Source organism: Petromyzon marinus, chromosome 48 (genome assembly GCF_048934315.1).
Source record: "Petromyzon marinus isolate PM22_M1 ecotype Great Lakes invasive population chromosome 48, UKy_Petmar_22M1.pri1.0, whole genome shotgun sequence".
NCBI classification, from domain to species: Eukaryota; Metazoa; Chordata; class Hyperoartia; order Petromyzontiformes; family Petromyzontidae; genus Petromyzon; species Petromyzon marinus.
Window position 1 is genome coordinate 451,791 of NC_133714.1, and position 21,654 is coordinate 473,444.

A 21,654-nucleotide genomic window follows, 5' to 3' on the forward strand; every position below is an offset into this window, starting at 1 on the left:
TCACTGGCTCACTCCTTGTTTACAGTCATCTCTGCTTGACGTCCTATTGACAAATGTCCCTCACAATTTCACACTGACTGGTGTTCTGGGTAATAACCTTAGTGATCACTCCTTCATTTTTGGGGTGAGATCATCAGCCAGACCCAAAGCCCCCCCTAAATTGGTTGAGAAGCACTCTATGAGACACTTCAGCACTCAGGCATTTACTAATGATGTGCTTCACTCGGATAATTACAAGGTCTGTGATATCCCCAACCTGACTACGGCTTGGGAGACCTTCAGGAACACGTTTCTCCAAATTCTTAACAAACATGCTCCGTTGGTTAGATTTAAAACTAAAGGCAACCGCCCACCATGGCTTGATCCTTTGATTACAAAGCTCATGAAAACTAGGGACAAGGCTTGGGCATGTGCTCAGAAAAGTAATTTGGTCAATGACTGGCTAGAATACAGGATTTTAAGGAATAGATGCGTCAAAAAAATACAGCATGCAAAAAATGCCTACTTTTCCTCCACTCTCCTGGAATCACATGGAAACGCCAGGATTTTCTGAAAAACAATCAAATGTATCGAAAAAGCATTCAAAACAGACAATCTGCCTGTTGAGCTTAACCAAAATGGGGAATATTTTTCAGATACCAAAAATATAGTTTACAATTTTAACCTTCATTTTTCTGAAGCTAGTAATCTTTTTGATAATGTATTGGGAGTCACCCTTGCTCATGCAAATTCCTACACCCCTGTACAAACATTAAACGAATTTAGTTTCCAGCCAATCCACGAAAGTAATGTTCTGAAACAACTGTCCTACCTGAAAGGGTCCTCTACCGGAGCAGATAGTATTCCCGTCTTTGCTCTACTAACTGTTGGTCACCTAATATACAAACCTATAGCCCATATTTTCAACCTGTCCATCAAGGAAGCATCAGTTCCTCTAGAATGGAAACATTCCTATGTCCGTCCACTTCACAAAGGGGGCCCTAAAGATGATCCAAATAACTACCAACCGATCTCAATTTTGTCCCCGTTGATTAAAATTTTTGAAAAATTATTGACCTACCAAATTATCAGTTTCCTGTCCACCAACAATCTACGACATCTAAAATAATCTGGGTTCCGAAAAAAATAGAGCACCACATCTGCTGCATTAGACTCTGAATCACATTTACAGTAGCCTTGAAAATAAGCAGTACTGTTCCTGTCTTTTTCTAGACCTGTCCAAAGCTTTTGATACAGTAGACCACAACACCCTGCTGAGTAAACTAAGTTGCCTCGGTTTTTCCGAAAACGCAGTAAAATGGTTACAAAATTACCTCTTTTCTCGCACCCAAACTGTATTCACAGATGGTTGGAGGTCAAACAGTGTTAAGATAACAAAAGGGGTTCCACAGGGTTCCATCCTCGGCCCCCTTTTGTTCTCTCTTTATGTCAATGACTTGGGCACTGACCTGGATCATGCCAGGGTAAATCTTTTTGCAGATGACACGATACTGATTACTGCTGGCCGCTCTCCGGATGACGTGATTGCTAAGATACAGGGTGATTTCAACAAACTACAACATCAGCTAGTTGCTCTTAAACTAGTCCTGAATACCTCCAAAACCAAGGGGCTATGCTTCTCACCAGGACTAAAGCAGGAAGTTATTTTCCCCCAATTACATTCCTTAAATAATTATCAAATAGAGCAAGTCAAGATCTATAAGTATCTTGGGGTCATCCTGGATTCAAAACTGAATTTTGAAGATCACATTGATTATATTGGTAAAAAGACAAAATATTTTTTCTGTATCGACACAAGCACTGCTTCCCCCCAATGTTCCGTTTAGAATTGATAAAAGCTACCATACTGCCTCTACTTGACTACTGTGACATCGTGTAAAAATCAGCCCCAAGTACTGTACTGAAGAAGCTTGATTCCATCTATCACTTGGCCTTAAGATTTACATTGAACTGCCCATATAGGACTCACCACTGTGATCTCTACATTGGGTCAAACTTAACATCTCTTAATGTTCGACGGCTTGTGCACCAGATCTTATTTATTCACGATGTACTTACAAAACAATCCGCAGACTACCTGCTGGATCTCCTCTCTGTTTCAAAGAACAAATTTGACCTCAGGTCTTCGCTCATTTACCAGCTTCACGTTCCCTATTGCCGTACACAAACTGGAGGAAGGGCCTTTGCTATTGATGCCCCCAGGGTCTGGAATGCTATTGCCAAACTGCAACTTGAATCGCTACCAATAAGATCTTCTATCAAAACTTCTCTAGAGGAGTTGTACACCCCTAGCTGCCACTGCTATTCATTGGCGTAAAATAAAATAAAATGTTTTCGCTCCGGATGATGCTGCAAAGTATTATATGTATTTTGATTTAGCGTGCTGATCTTAAAGGTGCATTGAAAAATTTGATACTCCGACTGATGCTTCTATTGTTGTGGAGTAACTCATGCAGCCAGCTATGGCTCTAGGATTTGGTGTTACATGTTATTTATGTAGTTTATTGTAAAAATTCGGTCAGTCCCTGTGATCACTGTTGCGTTGCAATTATGGCTTTATTTTTTTGGTGATTTCGAAAACGTTTTTTGGTTTGGACATGTTTGTTTTGTTGTAGTACGGAGTTAGACTGATGGCCTTAATCTAAGTTTTCTTGTGGTTGTTGTTGTTGTTTGACTTGCATCCCACTGGGATTTTTTGCACACAGCGTTGGTGTACGGTGCTTGTTTCAGGATTATTTAGCTGTTTTTTTTCATGGATTTTCTGTTTGCACAGTCACATAGTCACTTCAAGATGTTTTTCTTGTTCATGTGTTTTTTGTGGTTGCACCCGATTCAAGAGCCGAATGGCTCACAGGGCTATACCAAAATAAATAAACTGAAAACTGAAGCTGGTGAGAAATGAATGTCGAGTTTAAGTTGCCATGGGTAACAGACGGTGTGTATGTCGAGTTTAAGTTGCCATGGGCAACAGACGGTGTGTATGTCAAGTTTAAGTTGCCATAAGTAACATACGGTGTGTATGTCGAGTTTAAGTAGACGGTGTGTATGTCGAGTTTAAGTTGCCATGGGTAACAGACGGTGTGTATGTCGAGTGTAAGTTGCCATGGGCAACAGACGGTGTGTATGTCGAGTTTAAGTTGCCATGGGCAACAGACGGTGTGTATGTCAAGTTTAAGTTGCAATGGGCAACAGACGGTTTGTATGTCGAGTTTAAGTTGCCATGGGCAACAGACGGTGTGTATGTCGAGTTTAAGTTGCCATGGGCAACAGACGGTGTGTATGTCGAGTTTAAGTTGCCATGGGCAACAGACGGTGTGTATGTCGAGTTTAAGTTGCCATGGGCAACAGACGGTGTGTATGTCGAGTATAAGTTGCCATGGGCAACATACGGTGTGTATGTCGAGTTTAAGTTGCCATGGGCAACAGACGGTGTGTATGTCGAGTTTAAGTTGCCATGGGTAACAGACGGTGTGTATGTCGAGTTTAAGTTGCCATGGGCAACAGCCGGTGTGTATGTCGAGTTTAGGTTGCCATGGGCAACAGACGGTGTGTATGTCGAGTTTAGGTTGCCATGGGTAACAGACGGTGTGTATGCCGAGTTTAAGTTGCCATGGGCAACAGCCGGTGTGTATGTCGAGTTTAGGTTGCCATGGGCAACAGACGGTGTGTATGTCGAGTTTAGGTTGCCATGGGCAACAGACGGTGTGTATGTTGAGTTTAGGTTGCCATGGGTAACAGACGGTGTGTATGTCGAGTTTAGGTTGCCATGGGTAACACGGTGTGTATGTCGAGTTTAAGTTGCCATGGGCAACAGACGGTGTGTATGTCGAGTTTAGGTTGCCATGGGTAACAGACGGTGTGTATGTCGAGTTTAGGTTTCCATGGTTAACAGACGGTGTGTATGTCGAGTTTAAGTTGCCATGGGTAACAGACGGTGTGTATGTCGAGTTTAAGTTGCCATGGGCAACAGACGGTGTGTATGTCGAGTTTAGGTTGCGATGGGTAACAGACGGTGTGTATGTCGAGTTTAAGTTGCCATGGGCAACAGACGGTGTGTATGTCGAGTTTAGGTTGCCATGGGTAACAGACGGTGTGTATGTCGAGTTTAGGTTGCCATGGGTAACAGACGGTGTGTATGTCAAGTTTAAGTTGCCATGGGTAACAGACGGGGTGTATGTCGAGTGTAAGTTGCCATGGGCAACAGACGGTGTGTATGTCGAGTTTAGGTTGCCATGGGTAACAGACGGTGTGTATGTTGAGTTTAAGTTGCCATGGGCAACAGACGGTGTGTATGTCTAGTTTAGGTTGCCATGGGTAACAGACGGTGTGTATGTCGAGTTTAAGTTGCCATGGGTAACAGACGGTGTGTATGTCGAGTTTAGGTTGCCATGGGTAACAGACGGTGTGTATGTCGAGTTTAGGTTGCTATGGGTAACAGACGGTGTGTATGTCGAGTTTAGGTTGCCATGGGTAACAGACGGTGTGTATGTCGAGTTTAGGTTGCCATGGGTAACAGACGGTGTGTATGTCGAGTTTAAGTTGCCATGGGTAACAGACGGTGTGTATGTCGAGTTTAAGTTGCATGGGCAACAGACGGTGTGTATGTCGAGTTTAGGTTGCCATGGGTAACAGACGGTGTGTATGTCGAGTTGAAGTTGCCATGGGCAACAGACGGTGTGTATGTCGAGTTTAAGTTGCCATGGGCAACAGACGGTGTGTATGTCGAGTTTAGGTTGCCATGGGTAACAGACGGTGTGTATGTCGAGTTTAAGTTGCCATGGGCAACAGATGGTGTGTAACGCCGTCTCGTGCCTGCAGAGGACAGGCGCGAGCCGTCTCCATGGCGACGCGTGGCGAGGCCGAGTCGCGAGGCTTCAGAGCCACACTCGGCGGGGGTGACACTCGGCGGGGGTGACACTGAGACGCGGGGTGGGGGGTGACACTTGGAGGGTGACACTCGGGGGGGTGACACTCGGCGGGGGTGACACTCGGCGGGGTGACACTGAGACGCGGGGTGGGTGAGAGACGGCCGCTCGGCATGGACGACGTTTCGCACCCGAGTCGGCCTGGCCACCCACACAGCCGCGGCGGCGTCAGCGATCGCGTACGGAGTACAACACAGACACACACACAGACACACACAGACACACACAAACACACACACACACACAGACGCACATAGACACACACACAGACAGACACACACACACAGACACATACACAGACACACACACAGACACTGACACACAGACACACAGACAGACACACAGACACACACAGACACACGTACACACCACACACACCACGAGTACACACCACACACCACGAATACAGACACGCCACGCGTACTCACACACACACACACCTTACGTGTACACACCACACACACACCACGTGTACACCACACACACCACGTGCACACACACACACGCTACGTGTAGACACCACACACACACCACGTGTACACCACACACACCACGTGTACACACACACGCTACGTGTAGACACCACACACACACCACGTGTACACCACACACACCACGTGTACACACCAGACACACCACACACGCCACGTGTACACACCACACACACACCACGTGTACCCACCACATACACACCACGTGTACACACCATACACGCCACACACGCCACGTGTACACACCACACACACACCACGTGTATACACCAGACACACCACACACACCACGTGCACACACCATACACACACCACGTGTACACACCACACACACCACGTGTACACACCAGACACACCACACACGCCACGTGTACACACCATACACGCCACACACGCCACGTGCACACACACCACGTGCACACACACCACGTGCACACACCCCACGTGCACACACACCGCTTAGGTCGACTCGGCCTCAAATGAGTACCTGGCGCGGTGTGTAGTAAACATCGCTACGAGGGAGACAAAGGCGGCCGGGCGTGGTGCTAGCCACCCACCCCCCTCGTGCCGTTTTGGCCTTCATAGTTGCTACTCGCTAACAGCACTTGCCCCAACAGTCTGTTTAAGGCTATACGGGGGATCTTTGTCTCGTGCAGTGTATAGGTTGTGTGGTGGTGGTTGATGTAGGTGACTGTGGATCTCCCTGGGTGGTGGTGGTTGTTGGTGGTGGATGTAGGTGACTGTGGATCTGCCTGGGTGGTGGTGGTTGTTGTTGTTGGTGGTTGATGTAGGTGGCTGTGGATCTGCCTGGGTGGTGGTGGTTGTTGTTGGTGGTGGTGGTTGATGTAGGTGACTGTGGATCTGCCTGGGTGGTGGTGGTGGTTGTTGTTGTTGGTGGTGGTGGTTGATGTACGTGACTGTGGATCTGCCTGGGTGGTGGTGGTTGTTGTTGTTGGTGGTGGTGGTTGATGTAGGTGACTGTGGATCTGCCTGGGTGGTGGTGGTGGTGGTTGATGTAGGTGACTGTGGATCTGCCTGGTTGGTGGTAGTGGTGGTTGTTGGTGGTGGTTGTTGTTGTTGGTGGTTGATGTAGCTGACTGTGGATCTGCCTGGTTGGTGGTGGTGGTGGTTGTTGTTGTTGGTGGTTGATGTAGCTGACTGTGGATCTGCCTGGTTGGTGGTGGTGGTTGTTGTTATTGGTGGTTGATGTAGCTGACTGTGGATCTGCCTGGGTGGTGGTGGTTGTTGTTGTTGGTGGTGGTTGATGTAGGTGGCTGTCGATCTCCCTGGGTGGTGGTGGTGGTTGTTGGTGGTGGTGGTTGATGTAGGTGGCTGTGGATCTGCCTGGGTGGTGGTGGTGGTTGTTGGTGGTGGTTGATGTAGGTGACTGTGGATCTCCCTGGGTGGTGGTGGTGGTTGTTGGTGGTGGTGGTTGATGTAGGTGGCTGTGGATCTGCCTGGGTGGTGGTGGTGGTGGTTGTTGGTGGTGGTGGTTGATGTAGGTGACTGTGGATCTGCCTGGGTGGTGGTGGTTGTTGTTGGTGGTGGTGGTTGATGTAGGTGACTGTGGATCTGCCTGGTTGGTGGTGGTGGTGGTTGTTGGTGGTGGTGGTTGATGTAGCTGACTGTGGATCTGCCTGTGTGGTGGTGGTGGTTGTTGTTGTTGTTGGTGGTTGATGTAGGTGACTGTGGATCTGCCTGGGTGGTGGTGGTGGTGGTTGTTGGTGGTGGTGGTTGATGTAGGTGGCTGTGGATCTGCCTGGGTGGTCGTGGTTGTTGTTGGTGGTGGTGGTTGATGTAGGTGGCTGTGGATCTGCCTGGGTGGTGGTGGTTGTTGTTGGTGGTGGTGCAGGAGGTGAGCCGCAGTGCCGGCTTCCGCGATTCGGAGCGCCCCGATGGTGGAGGAGGATCGCGTGAGGATGGTGGAGAGAGCGAGGGCACCGAGGGGCGGACGATCGCTCACGATGGAGGCGATGGAGCTGAGGGGGACGAGGGCTGGGACACCGACCTGGAGGGTGAAGGTGCGAGCACGTGCTCTCTGTGTGTGCGTGGATTTAGAGCGGAGTGGACTTGCCGATGACCGGTAAACAAGCCCCTGTCAACATCGGCGGCCTCTGTGGAGGAGGAGGCTCGTGAAGGACGCTGCTGCTGCTGCTGCCTACTGGGCAAAGTTGGAGGCAGTCGCCCTCCAACAAGAACGGAGGGCGGAGGAGCGACGCTCACAACAACGAGCGGAGCGCCGGGTGGCTAAACCACAGCAAATTGTCACAATAGGGGGCACAGGTGGTGCATCAGCCAGTCATTTGAGTCAGTCAAACCGTGGCACTTGCTGGGTCTGCCCCGTGACCTCGTGCCAGCGGGCGTTCAACACTTCACGTGGCCTCAACGTGCACATGGCCTGGCACAAGCGTCGTGGTGATGTCACCGTCACTTTGTGGCGAATGGCGGTTGTTGTGTGTGTGCGCGTGTGTGCGCACGTGTGTGTGCGTGTGTGTGTGTGCGTGCGTGTGTGTGTGGGGAGCGGTAGTGTAGCGGTCAGCACGTTGCGCTACGAACCCGTCGACCCGGATTCTATTCCCACTCATGGCCAACATCAGTGAAGATTATCTGAACCGGTTCTGGGCCTCCCCTAGGTCTACTCAGCACCAAATGAGTACCTAGTGAAGTGTGTAAACATCGCCACTGGGGAGACAAAGGCGGTCGGGCATGGTCAGGCCACCCACCCCCTCGTGTGCCGTTCCAGCCTTCATAGTTGCTACTCGATAACAGCACTTGCCCCAAGAGTCTGTTAAAGCTATACGGGGGATCTTTGTCTTTGAGTGTGTGCACACAACACAGAGCCACTGGCGGTACATTTTCACTGATAGCCTCGCTCAGTTCTATGAACGAGCACTTAGCTATGACATTGATGATGCTGACATTATTAAACGATGTTTGATTTTACCAGGTAAGGCCCCACTGAGCTATATAATTTTTTTTCAGAAGCTGCCCACAAATGATAGCTGAACGAAGTGGCTTATCGCGTGGAATTTTATAGCAGCCAAATACTCTAAAACTCATGTTTCTAAATATGGAGGCAAAAACCAGAGGATCCGGAGACAAATCCACAGGGCCACGAGGAGAACACACAAACTCCAAATATACAGTGGTACCTCGGTATACGTCGTCAATTCGTTCCAGAAGGTAGGAGGACTTATACCGGAAGTGACGTCTACCAAACGAATGTTTCCCATAAGAAGTAAAGGGAAAGGAAATAATCCGTTCCAGAGTATCAGAAATGATATTTTATATGGCACAGTATACATTAACGTGGTTGTATAAGATATTGTAGACACTACTTAGTACTAAAATGCATACATACATTAAGATAAATGCACGTGAAAATTCACAGAGAGCTACAGCAAGAGGGTTGTGCACTGAACGAGATCTCCAGGCAGACTGAGGAGCGGCGCCTTGTCTCAGTCGTGAACGGGCTCTACGCGGGTACGCGGTGGCTCATCCCGACCCATACAAGTTCTAGCAAGACGTCGTATCCCAAGCAAGACGTCGTATCCCAAGAAATGTTTTTTCTCGTCAAAACACGACGTGTACCAAATTCGACGTATTCCAAAGCGGTTGTATACCGAGGTATGACTGTATACAGCAGGCGTCGGGGTTGGGATGAAGCCCACGACGTCCTTGCAGGCGAGGGAGATGACATCGCGCCACCGTGGCACCCCGATGAATGTTGCTGTCGATATTGTTGTGGACATTGTTGTTGCAGTGGGTGGCGCCGGTGCGCTGGGCGTGCACATGGCGCGAGCGCAGTACGAGGAGGCGTGCCGCCAGCTGCGTCTCGTCCCCGTGTCGTTCTTCTCGCGACACATGCACGAGGCGCAGCTCAGCCTTGCGCACCATGGCCTGGGGCCCCAGGCGAGACGGACCCCACGTGACACCCTCCCATCGCCCATCGTGACACCACCTCACCCCACGTGCCACCACCTCACCCCACGTGCCACCAACTCACCCCACGTGCCAACACCTCACCCCTTGTGACACCAACTCACCCCTTGCGCCACCAACTCACCCCTTGTGCCACCACCTCGCCCCACGTGCCACCAACTCACCCCTTGTGCCACCAACTCACCCCTTGTGCCACCACCTCACCCCTTGTGCCACCACCTTGCCCATCGTGCCACCACCTCGCCCATCGTGCCACCACATCGGCCATCATGCCACCCCCTTGCCCACTGTGACAGCACCTCGCCCATCGCTTACCCGCAACGCCCATTGCGTATCGGCCTCACCCATCAGCGCCACTTCCTTGGCCCGTCACAGACATCACCCGGCCCGTCGCGTCACGGCACCACCCGTGCGTTTGTTGCAACCTGTCACGTCATGGCGTTGCGTCACGCCTGTTGCTCCGCGCAGGGCGTCCACGCCGTGTGCCTGTCGCTCGTCAGCAACACGTCACTGACAAGCCTGGACCTCCGGGACAACTGTGCGGGAGCGATGGGCAGCGTCTACCTGGCGGACATGCTGAGAGAGAACGTGTCCGTACAGAGTGAGTGTGGGCCGAGGGTCGCCGCCAGGTCCGGCAAATTTGGAATCTGTGTTCGGGTGGCGGGAATCGGTTTGTGCCAATATCTGGTACCGTTATTATTGCCGTGCTGAACCTTAGCACGGGGTTTCTATCGGCGGGGCTGGCCAAATGGAAAAATTCGTCCTTGCTTAGTCCACAGTGGGAAAGGGTGGCGACCGTGGCCCGGGGAGTTAGCAACTGTGCTAGGTGGGGTCACATTCGAGGCTGGGCGAGCAGGATAACCAGGGGTAACGTGTTATGATGGGTAACATGGAGAGATGCGGATGATATATTGAAGGTAACGCATGTTAATGATGAACCAGGACTGCCATCTAACAAGGAGGGCCCTTGCCTATAAACATATGGAACTTCAGCGGCAAGTCTGATCCTGCCGAGGACTTTGCGTTGAACCATGCCGCTGAAATGATGCACTCCCAGAAGGCCGCGTTGCCGACGGGATGTGTCAATAAGACACTTTATCTGATGGGACAGATACAGGAAGGAGATGTTTTGTCTTGTTCTTTGGTTCTTTCGGTAAAGTCACGTAGATAGAAAAATAATAAGAATAAAAATTATAAAATAAAATCCTCTCAGCCGACAAGGGCAATGCCACGGTCATCATGGACAAAACTGTGTTTTGTCTTGTTGTTTTACTTTGTCGGGAACACCGGGCACCGGCGGCAGACCTGGACGTGCGGGACAATGCTCTGGGCGACGCGGGAGGCACGGCACTGGCGCCCGTGCTGCTGGAGAACGCGACGCTGACGCGGCTCGTGCTGGACGGGAACCGCGTGGGCGACACCACGGGGGCCGCCCTTGCCACAGCCCTTGCCACCAACCACACGCTCTGCTCGCTCAGCCTCGCTCACAACCAGCTGGGGCGCGGGTCAGGTAACTTCCTACCTCTACGTGGGGACAGGCGGGGACACACAAAGACACGGGGGGGACGGACACAGAGGGGACATCCTAGAATCATGGGGGGTACAAGAGACATTGTAACAGTGCCTACGTGTCACATTGAATCAGAATTTTTACTCATACTAGAGAAATCCTATGAGCTCTAAAGCCCGTTTTTACAGATTGTGTCAATAGCTGAATAGTCACAGGTGTCACATGAGACGATGTCTGACAGGTGATTGGTTGCAGCTGCTGCTCAGCGAGAGCTCTGGCCTGAAGGAGCTCAACTTGAGCTGGAACGAGATCCGAGGGCCAAGTGCGGTTGCCTTGGCGAAGGGGCTCTCCGTGAGTACTGCTACGAGAGGCACATAGACACAACCAGGTACACACCAGGTACACACCAGGTACACAACCAGGTACACAACCAGATACACAACCAGGTACACAACCAGGTACACACACGGATACACAACCAGAAACACAACCAGATACACACCAGGTACACACCAGGTACACAACCAGATACACACAAGGTACACAACCAGATACACAACCAGGTACACAACCAGGTACACAACCAGGTACACACACGGATACACAGCCAGATACACACCAGGTACACACCAGGTACACAACCAGGTACACAACCAGGTACACACACGGATACACAACCAGATACACACCAGGTACACAACCAGGTACACAACCAGGTACACACACGGATACACAACCAGATACACACCAGGTACACACCAGGTACACAATCAGGTACACAACCAGATACACACCAGGTACACAACCAGATACACAACCAGGTACACAACCAGATACACACCAGGTACACAACCAGGTACACACCAGGTACACAACCAGGTACACAACCAGGTACACACACGGATACACAACCAGATACACACCAGGTACACACCAGGTACACAACCAGGTACACAAGCAGGTACACACACGGATACACAACCAGATACACACCAGGTACACACCACGTACACAACCAGGTACACAACCAGGTACACACACGGATACACAACCAGATACACACCAGGTACACACCAGGTACACAACCAGGTACACAACCAGGTACACACCAGGTACACAACCAGGTACACAACCAGGTACACAACCAGATACACACACGGATACACAACCAGGTACACAACCAGGTACACAACCAGATACAAAACCAGATACACACCAGGTACACAACCAGATACACACCAGGTACACAACCAGATACACACCAGGTACACAACCAGATACACACCAGGTACACAACCAGGTACACAACCAGGTACACACCAGGTACACAACCAGGTACACACCAGGTACACACCAGGTACACAACCAGGTACACACCAGGTACACAACCAGATACACAACCAGGTACACAATCAGATACACACCAGGTACACAACCAGGTACACACCAGGTACACACCAGGTACACAACCAGATACACACCCGGATACACAACCAGGTACACACCAGGTACACACCAGGTACACAACCAGGTACACACCAGGTACACAACCAGATACACAACCAGGTACACAACCAGGTACACACCAGGTACACACCAGGTACACAACCAGATACACAACCAGGTACACACCCGGATACACAACCAGGTACACAACCAGGTACACACCAGGTACACACCAGGTACACAACCAGATACACACCAGGTACATAAACATACACACACGGATACACAACCAGATACACACCAGGTACACAACCAGGTACAAAACCAGGTACACAACCAGGTACATAAACAGATACACACACGGATACACAACCAGATACATACCCGGTACACAACCAGGTACACAACCAGATACACAAACGGATACACAACCAGATACACACCAGGTACACAACCAGGTACACAACCAGATACACACACGGATACACACCAGGTACACAACCAGATACACACCAGGTACACAACCAGGTACACAACCAGGTACACAACCAGATACACACACGGATACACAACCAGATACACACCAGGTACACAACCAGGTACACAACCAGGTACACAACCAGATACACACACGGATACACAACCAGATACACACCAGGTACACAACCAGGTACACAACCAGATACACACACGGATACACAACCAGATACACACCAGGTACACAACCAGGTACACAACCAGATACACACACGGATACACACCAGGTACACAACCAGATACACACCAGGTACACAACCAGGTATACAACCAGGTACACAACCAGATATACACGGATACACAACCAGATACACACCAGGTACACAACCAGGTACACAACCAGGTACACAACGGATACACAACCAGGTACACAACCAGGTACACAACCAGATACACACACGGATACACACCAGGTACACAACCAGATACACACCAGATACACAACCAGGTACACAACCAGGTACACAACCAGATACACACACGGATACACAACCAGATACACACCAGGTACACAACCAGATACACAACCAGGTACACAACCAGGTACACACCAGGTACACACACGGATACACAACCAGATACACACCAGGTACACAACCAGGTACACAACCAGGTACACAACCAGATACACACACGGATACACAACCAGATACACACCAGGTACACAACCAGATACACACACGGATACACAACCAGATACACACCAGATACACAACCAGATACACACCAGGTACACAACCAGGTACACAATCAGGTACACAACCAGATACACACACGGATGCACAATCAGATACACACCAGGTACACAACCAGGTACACAACCAGGTACATAACCAGATACACACACGGATACACAACCACATACACACCAGGTACATAACCAGGTACACAACCAGATACACACACGGATACACAACCAGATACACACCCGGATACACAACCAGATACATACCAGGTACACAACCAGGTACACAACCAGGTACACAACCAGATACACACCAGATACACAACCAGATACACACCAGGTACACAACCAGATACACAACCACGTACACAACGAGATACACACCAGGTACACAGCCAGATACACACCAGGTACACAACCAGATACACAACCAGATACACAACCAGGCAAACACCCAGGTTACACACCAAGGTACACAACCAGATACACACCAGGTACACAACCAGATACACAACCAGATACACACACGGATACACAACCAGATACACACCAGGTACACACCAGGTACACAACCAGATACACACCAGGTTAACAACCAGGTACAAAACCAGATACATAACCAGATACACACACAGATACACAACCAGATATACACCAGGTACACAACCAGATACACAACCAGGTACACAACCAGATACACACCAGATACACAACCAGATACACACCAGGTACACAACCAGATACACAACCAGGTAAACACCCAGGTTACACACCCAGGTACACAACCAGATACACACCAGGTACACAACCAGATACACAACCAGATACACACCAGGTACACAACCAGGTAAACACCCAGGTTACACACCCAGGTACACAACCAGATACACACCAGGTACACAACCAGATACACAACCAGATACACACACAGATACACAGCCAGGTACACAACCAGATAGAGATGTGCATATATCTCTATCTGTAGCGGAATTTGATTCCCGCTCATGGCAAACAAAAGTCACGGTTTTCTAAACTGGTCCTGGGCCTCCTCTAGGTCGATTCAGCCACAAATTAGTACCTGGTGTAGCGGTGTGCAGTAAACATCACCAATGGGGAGACAAAGGCGGCCGGGCGTGGTGCTGGCCACACCACCCCCTCGTGTGCCACCGTGCCGACCTTAAAAGGTGCTGCTACTCACTAACAGCACTTGCCCTAACAGTCTGTTGAGGCTACACGGGGGATGTTTGTCTTTGTGTGTCCAGGCGAACGTGGTGCTGCGTGTGCTCGACGTGTCGAGCAATGGCCTGGGCAAGGAGGGAGCGTCGGCACTGGGGGCAGCGCTCAAGACGAACGACGTCCTCGAGGAGCTCAACGTCAGGTGACACTGAGGCACCAACACACTGGCACCAACACACTGAGGTACCAACACACTGGCACCAACACACTGGCACCAACACACTGGCACCAACACACTGAGGTACCAACACACTGGCACCAACACACTGGCACCAACACACTGGCACCAACACACTGAGGCACCGACACACTGGCACCAACACACTGGCACCAACACACTGGCACCAACACACTGAGGCACCAACACACTGGCACCAACACACTGGCACCAACACACTGGCACCAACACATTGAGGTACCAACACACTGGCACCAACACACTGAGGTACCAACACACTGGCACCAACACACTGGCACCAACACACTGGCACCAACACACTGAGGCACCAACACACTGGCACCAACACGGTGGCACCAACACGGTGGCACCAACACACTGGCACCGACACACTGGCACCGACACGGTGGCACCGACACGGTGGCACCGACACGGTGGCACCGACACGGTGGCACCAACACGGTGGCACCGACACGGTGGCACCGACACGGTGGCATGAAACTCAGTGACTTGACAAGGTGACTCTGCTCCTCCTCGTGTCTTCACTGCTGCTGACATCTGATGTGTCCCCCCCACCCCTCATCCAACCTTCCCTCCCTCCCCCTCCCTCTTCCCCCCACCCGACCCCACCCCCCCCCATCTCCAGTAACAATCGCATCAACCCCGAGGGCGCAGTCCTCCTCGCCAAGTGCCTGCAGCTCAACTCCACCCTGCGGACTCTCTCCGTGAGACCCTGTCACTCTCCTCGTCGCTCATCGCATCACACTCACCTAGACACACGCACACACACACCTCATCACTCAACTCATCACTCAACTCATCTCATCACACCTCATTGCAGCACACGACCACGTACATACACAACGCTCAGCTATCTCATCACAACACCCGATCCCTGATCACGGTGGTGGTTTTATTATATCATATCATCCGTGTCTCTGTGTTGCCGTGTCCTCATGATCCTGCGTCTTCCTGTGTATCGGTGACCCCATGACCCCGTGTGCCTGCGTCTCCGTGACCCCAAAGATCTTGTCTCCAATTTCCCTTGTGTCTTCATGTCCACATGTCCCTGTTTGTACCTCCATGCCTCCCGTGCCTCATGCACGTGTCCTTGCACAGATGGGCAGGAACCCCATGCAGTCAGCTGGGTGCTTTGCGATCCTCACGGCCGCCAAGAACTCATCGTGTGCGCTTGAGAGGTTGGACTTCACGGTGAGCGACCGGCTCCGAGTGTCGGGTTGTTTTTCACCACGGCCCCATGGATCCTGTGAATTGGTCGTTTGTGAATGTAAAAAAATCGTGCTTGCAGCGTCTACCTGTGAAGAGCAGCGGTGCCTTCTCGTTGCGCCGCGGACACTCTATGCGGCTTGATGTCTCGCTGGATGTGGGTGCGCTCAGGGTCGGTGTTCTTAAGTCTGTCTGGTACGCGTGAGCCTCCGCAGCGAGTGGCGAACGCGCGACCACCAGGCCACGTCACACGTGACCGTTCACGTGTTAACAGCGCTATTGGCACCGTGTACCGGCCTTCATGGGTGCTCATTAAACCGCACTTAACCCCAACAGTTTGCTAAGGCCACCCAGTAACCTTTGTCTCTGTGTGTTTGTTTAGGCAATCCATGTGAACGCTGATTTTGAGGAGCTGCATGAACAGGTGCGAGGATTGAACCCGAATCTTCACGTCAAACACGGAGGGCTCGTGCCTTCAAAGAGGCGGCCCAAGCCAAACCCCACCAGCAGCGCCACGACCGACGTCACTACCGACGTCACTACCGACATCACAGTCGATACAACGACCGACATCACAACCGACACCACTACCAACATCACTCCCGACATCTCGACCGACATCACGACCGATACCACAACCACCGTTGTATCCGCCGCAACCACGTAGCCACCACAACCACAACCGCCGTTACACTTCACACCACAGCTAGCGCAACACATTCTCCAGCGGAGGGAGCTGGTAGGAACGTTGGGTTGCTCGGTCAATGGCCAGGGTCAACGGCGGCACCACGTGGTGTATTCCGCAAATATGCCCGACTGTGAGGGCGGGCACAAGCCGGCGTGAGTAGGTTACACGTTGAGTTTTATAAGGGCACCACGGGGTGACCAGCCCCTCCCCACCCAGCCCCACCCAGCCCCACCCCTCTCACCCAGCCCCAGCCCCACCCTCCCCACCCAGCCCATCCCCACCCTCCCCTCCCCACCCACCCTCCCCACCCACCCCACCCTCCCCTCCCGACCCACCCCACCCTCCCCTCCCCACCCACCCAGCCCTCCCCTCCCCACCCACCCCACCCTCCCCTCCCCACCCACCCAGCCCCTCCCTCCCCTCCCCACCCACCCACCCAGCCCCACTCCCATTTTTGGATGCACGACGGACGGACGGACACAATAATCCCCTGTGGGCTGGTGGTGTAACCAGGAGGTTCCTACCAGTATAACCCAACGTAATCCCTGACAACACACAGTTTCAAATGCAGACCAAACAATCGGGTGCGGTGTGCCTCATCAGCGTCATAACCGACGCTCGGAATTCGAACAAGTCAACCCAAGTTTATGATCATTTGGTTAAATGTTCTTCACATCGCCGTTTGCTCCGTGACTATGGTCCCCACCCCCAACCCCCCCCCCCCTCTATTATGGATATTGGTCGCCAAAGCCTCCTGCTGCTGCGTGTTAAGGTAGCGATGGCTCCTCCACAATCTGCGTGTCCACCGGGGCACCAGCTGCTGCTGACCACCGAGCGTGGGAACGCGCCGGGGCCTTAGAGCTTCAAGTTGTTGCGAATGATCAGCGAGATGAACAATAATCCGATTAGTATTTGACTTTTGAGAAATTGCACTTGCCGATCTTTCATTGGTGTTCGCCTTCTTCGTGTGGCTGATGTTGTAGCAACAACTGTAATCTTACCTGTGGGACATTTATTTGGGTAGTATTAAAAAAATTATGGAAGAATAATAATAGCTTTTATACCCTTTCTGGCAATAAAACAGTAGGCGTTAAGATGTTCATGCATCAAATAGAAACCTTTTTCTTGGCATCAAGGGACTGCATTAACCACACATACCTTTGGCAAAACATGCAAAGAGAAACGCTATGATAATACATTGTCTTTGAAACTGATTGGCCTACACCAGAGACAACCTTCTTTGTGGCCTAGTCTCACCACCAGTGTTATACCAGACAACGCCAAAATGGCAACATTACAAAGTAATTTTATGTTGAAGTAGTTGAGCCAGATAGTTGTGTCAGGAGTAGCAATGTGTATTGCTTTGATGATGCCTCCTTCATACAGATGTTTGCCTGAGTCTATGGGTCTCTGTGAATCTATAGATGTCAGTATGGGTCTCTGAGTGTGATTCTGTACGTGGATCTATCAATCTCTAGTATGGGTCCCTGTGAGTGTATGCTTCTGTATGTTAAACTATAGATGTCGGTATGGGTTGCTGTGGGTGTATGATTTTGTATGTTAAACTATCGATATCTGTTAGGGTCTCTGTTAGTGTATAATTCTGTATGTGAATCTATAGATCTCTGTATTGGTTGCTGTGGGTGTGTGATTCTGTATGTTAAACTATAGATGTTAGTATTGGTCGCTGTAAGTGTGATTCTGTATGTTAAACTATCGATCTCTGTATTGGTTGCTGTGGGTGTATGATTCTGTATGTTAAACTATCGATCTCTATGGGTCACTGTGGGTGTATGATTCTGTATGTGAATCTATAGATCTCTGTATGGGTTGCTGTAAGTGTATGATTCTGTATGTTAAACTATAGATGACAGTATGGGTCTCTGTGAGTGTATGATTCTGTATGTTAAACTATAGATGACAGTATGGGTCTCCGTGAGTGTATGATTCTGTATGTTAAACTATAGATGACAGTATGTGTTGCTGTGAGTGATTCTGTATGTGAATCTATAGATGACAGTATGGGTCTCTGTGAGTGTATGATTCTGTATGTTAAACTATAGATAACAGTATGGGTCTCTGTGAGTGTATGATTCTGTATGTTAAACTATAGATGACAGTATGGGTCTCTGTGAGTGTATGATTCTGTATGTTAAACTATAGATGACAGTATGTGTTGCTGTGAGTGATTCTGTATGTGAATCTATAGATGACAGTATGGGTCTCTGTGAGTGTATGATTCTGTATGTTAAACTATAGATGACAGTATGTGTTGCTGTGAGTGATTCTGTATGTGAATCTATAGATGACAGTATGGGTCTCTGTGAGTGTATGATTCTGTATGTTAAACTATAGATAACAGTATGGGTCTCTGTGAGTGTATGATTCTGTATGTTAAACTATAGATGACAGTATGGGTCTCTGTGAGTGTATGATTCTGTATGTTAAACTATAGATGACAGTATGTGTTGCTGTGAGTGATTCTGTATGTGAATCTATAGATGACAGTATGGGTCTCTGTGAGTGTATGATTCTGTATGTTAAACTATAGATAACAGTATGTGTTGCTGTGAGTGATTCTGTATGTGAATCTATAGATGACAGTATGGGTCTCTGTGAGTGTATGATTCTGTATGTTAAACTATAGATGACAGTATGGGTCTCTGTGAGTGTATGATTCTGTATGTTAAACTATAGATGACAGTATGGGTCTCTGTGAGTGTATGATTCTGTATGTTAAACTATAGATGACAGTATGTGTTGCTGTGAGTGATTCTGTATGTGAATCTATAGATGACAGTATGGGTCTCTGTGAGTGTATGATTCTGTATGTTAAACTATAGATAACAGTATGGGTCTCTGTGAGTGTATGATTCTGTATGTTAAACTATAGATGACAGTATGGGTCTCTGTGAGTGTATGATTCTGTATGTTAAACTATAGATGACAGTATGTGTTGCTGTGAGTGATTCTGTATGTGAATCTATAGATGACAGTATGGGTCTCTGTGAGTGTAAGATTCTGTATGTTAAACTATAGATGACAGTATGTGTTGCTGTGAGTGATTCTGTATGTGAATCTATAGATGACAGTATGGGTCTCTGTGAGTGTATGATTCTGTATGTTAAACTATAGATAACAGTATGGGTCTCTGTGAGTGTATGATTCTGTATGTTAAACTATAGATGACAGTATGGGTCTCTGTGAGTGTATGATTCTGTATGTTAAACTATAGATGACAGTATGTGTTGCTGTGAGTGATTCTGTATGTGAATCTATAGATGACAGTATGGGTCTCTGTGAGTGTATGATTCTGTATGTTAAACTATAGATAACAGTATGGGTCTCTGTGAGTGTATGATTCTGTATTTTAAAGTATAGAGCTCTGTATGGGTTGCTGTGGGTGTATGATTCTGTATGTTAAACTATCGATCTCTGTGTGCGTTGCTGTGGGTGTATGATTCTGTATGTGAATCTATAAATGTAAGTATTGGTCGCTGTAAGTGTGATTCTGTATGTTAAACTATATATGTAGTATTGGTCGCTGTGGGTGTATGATTCTGTATGTTAAACTATAGATCTCTATGTGGGTTGCTGTAGGTGTATGATTCTGTATGTGAACCTGTAGATCTCTGGATGAGTCTAAAGGTCTCTGCAAGTCGATGGGTGTGAATTTAAGGGTATATTCTTGGGATGCTCACTCACCCGCTCACTCACACACTCACCCACTCATCCACCCACCCACTCACCTCACTCACTCACCTCACTCGCTCACCTCACTCACTCGCTCACCCACTCACCTCACTCACCTCACTCACCTCACTCAATCACCTCACTCACCTCACTCACCTCACTCACCTCACTCATCTCACTCATCTCACTCACTCACCTCACTCACTCACTTACCTCACTCACCTCACTCGCTCACCTAACTCGCTCGCCTCACTCGCTCACCCACCCACTCACTCAACTCACTCACCCACTCACCTCACTCAACTCACTCACCTCACCCACCTCACTCACTCACCTCACCCACCCACCTCACTCACCTCACTCACCTCACCCATCCACCTCACTCACCTCACTCACCCACCTCACTCACTTCACTCACTCACCTCACCCACCCACCTCACTCACCTCACTCACCTCACCCACCCACCTCACTCACTCACCTCACTCACCCACCTCACTCACCCACCCACTCACCTCACTCGCCTCACTCAGCTCACTCACTCACCTCACTCACTCACCCGCTCACCAGGGCCATGTTATCCAATAGGCCACAGTAAGGACTGTGCCTAGGGCCTACGAAAACTAAAAGGGCCTACGAAAAAAAAGTGATAATTTTTTAGTTTGTATTATAAACAAAACATGTAACCAAGAAGCATTCTTGAATACATATCTGAAGCAAGGATAGGCAGTGTGTGGGGGCTACCGTCCCCCGCCATCACCGTATTGTCGCGACCATTGCTCTCCGACTCCCCCGTAACACTCGTCCCACTACCCCCCCGGCTGCTCTGTGGGGTCCGGGCTACCGACCCCCAATTCCTCGCCCCCTTGCGCCCCCGACTTTGCGGCTGCCCGCGTCACCATGTTTCAATTGACGCAGCGGTCTGTGTTTACGCTCGCGGTGCGCTTTGCCGTTCAGAGGCGGCGTGCCGCTGTAAGCCCGCTCGCCAGTAAAATCTCCGTCCCGCCCGTAAACAAACAGGCGCGGCGCGTGTTTCCCTCCCACCCGCGCTCCACGTGTGCCGACAATAACAAACACGCCCCTACCCTCTGCCCAGCC

General features: G+C 49.9%; 1 protein-coding gene and 1 long non-coding RNA gene across 2 annotated transcripts in view; one reads left to right on the forward strand and one right to left on the reverse strand.

The window, feature by feature from the left end:
- Window positions 1–4,960: 4,960 nt before the first annotated feature.
- LRRC74B (leucine rich repeat containing 74B) lies at window positions 4,961–17,105 on the forward strand. Its single transcript, XM_032972380.2, has 10 exons — window positions 4,961–5,104; window positions 7,269–7,437; window positions 9,180–9,328; window positions 9,827–9,959; window positions 10,662–10,868; window positions 11,110–11,219; window positions 14,799–14,914; window positions 15,597–15,675; window positions 16,070–16,162; window positions 16,560–17,105. The coding sequence occupies exons 1-10, from the start codon at window positions 5,039–5,041 to the stop codon at window positions 16,842–16,844; spliced, it is 1,407 nt and encodes a 468-aa protein (XP_032828271.1). The 5' UTR covers window positions 4,961–5,038; the 3' UTR covers window positions 16,845–17,105.
- Window positions 8,678–21,654, reverse strand: part of LOC142931065 (uncharacterized) — a 47,072-nt gene continuing 34,095 nt past the window's right edge. The window contains exon 2 of the long non-coding RNA XR_012947071.1: window positions 8,678–10,882. This is a non-coding gene — a long non-coding RNA (uncharacterized LOC142931065). The remainder of the gene's footprint in view (window positions 10,883–21,654) is intronic.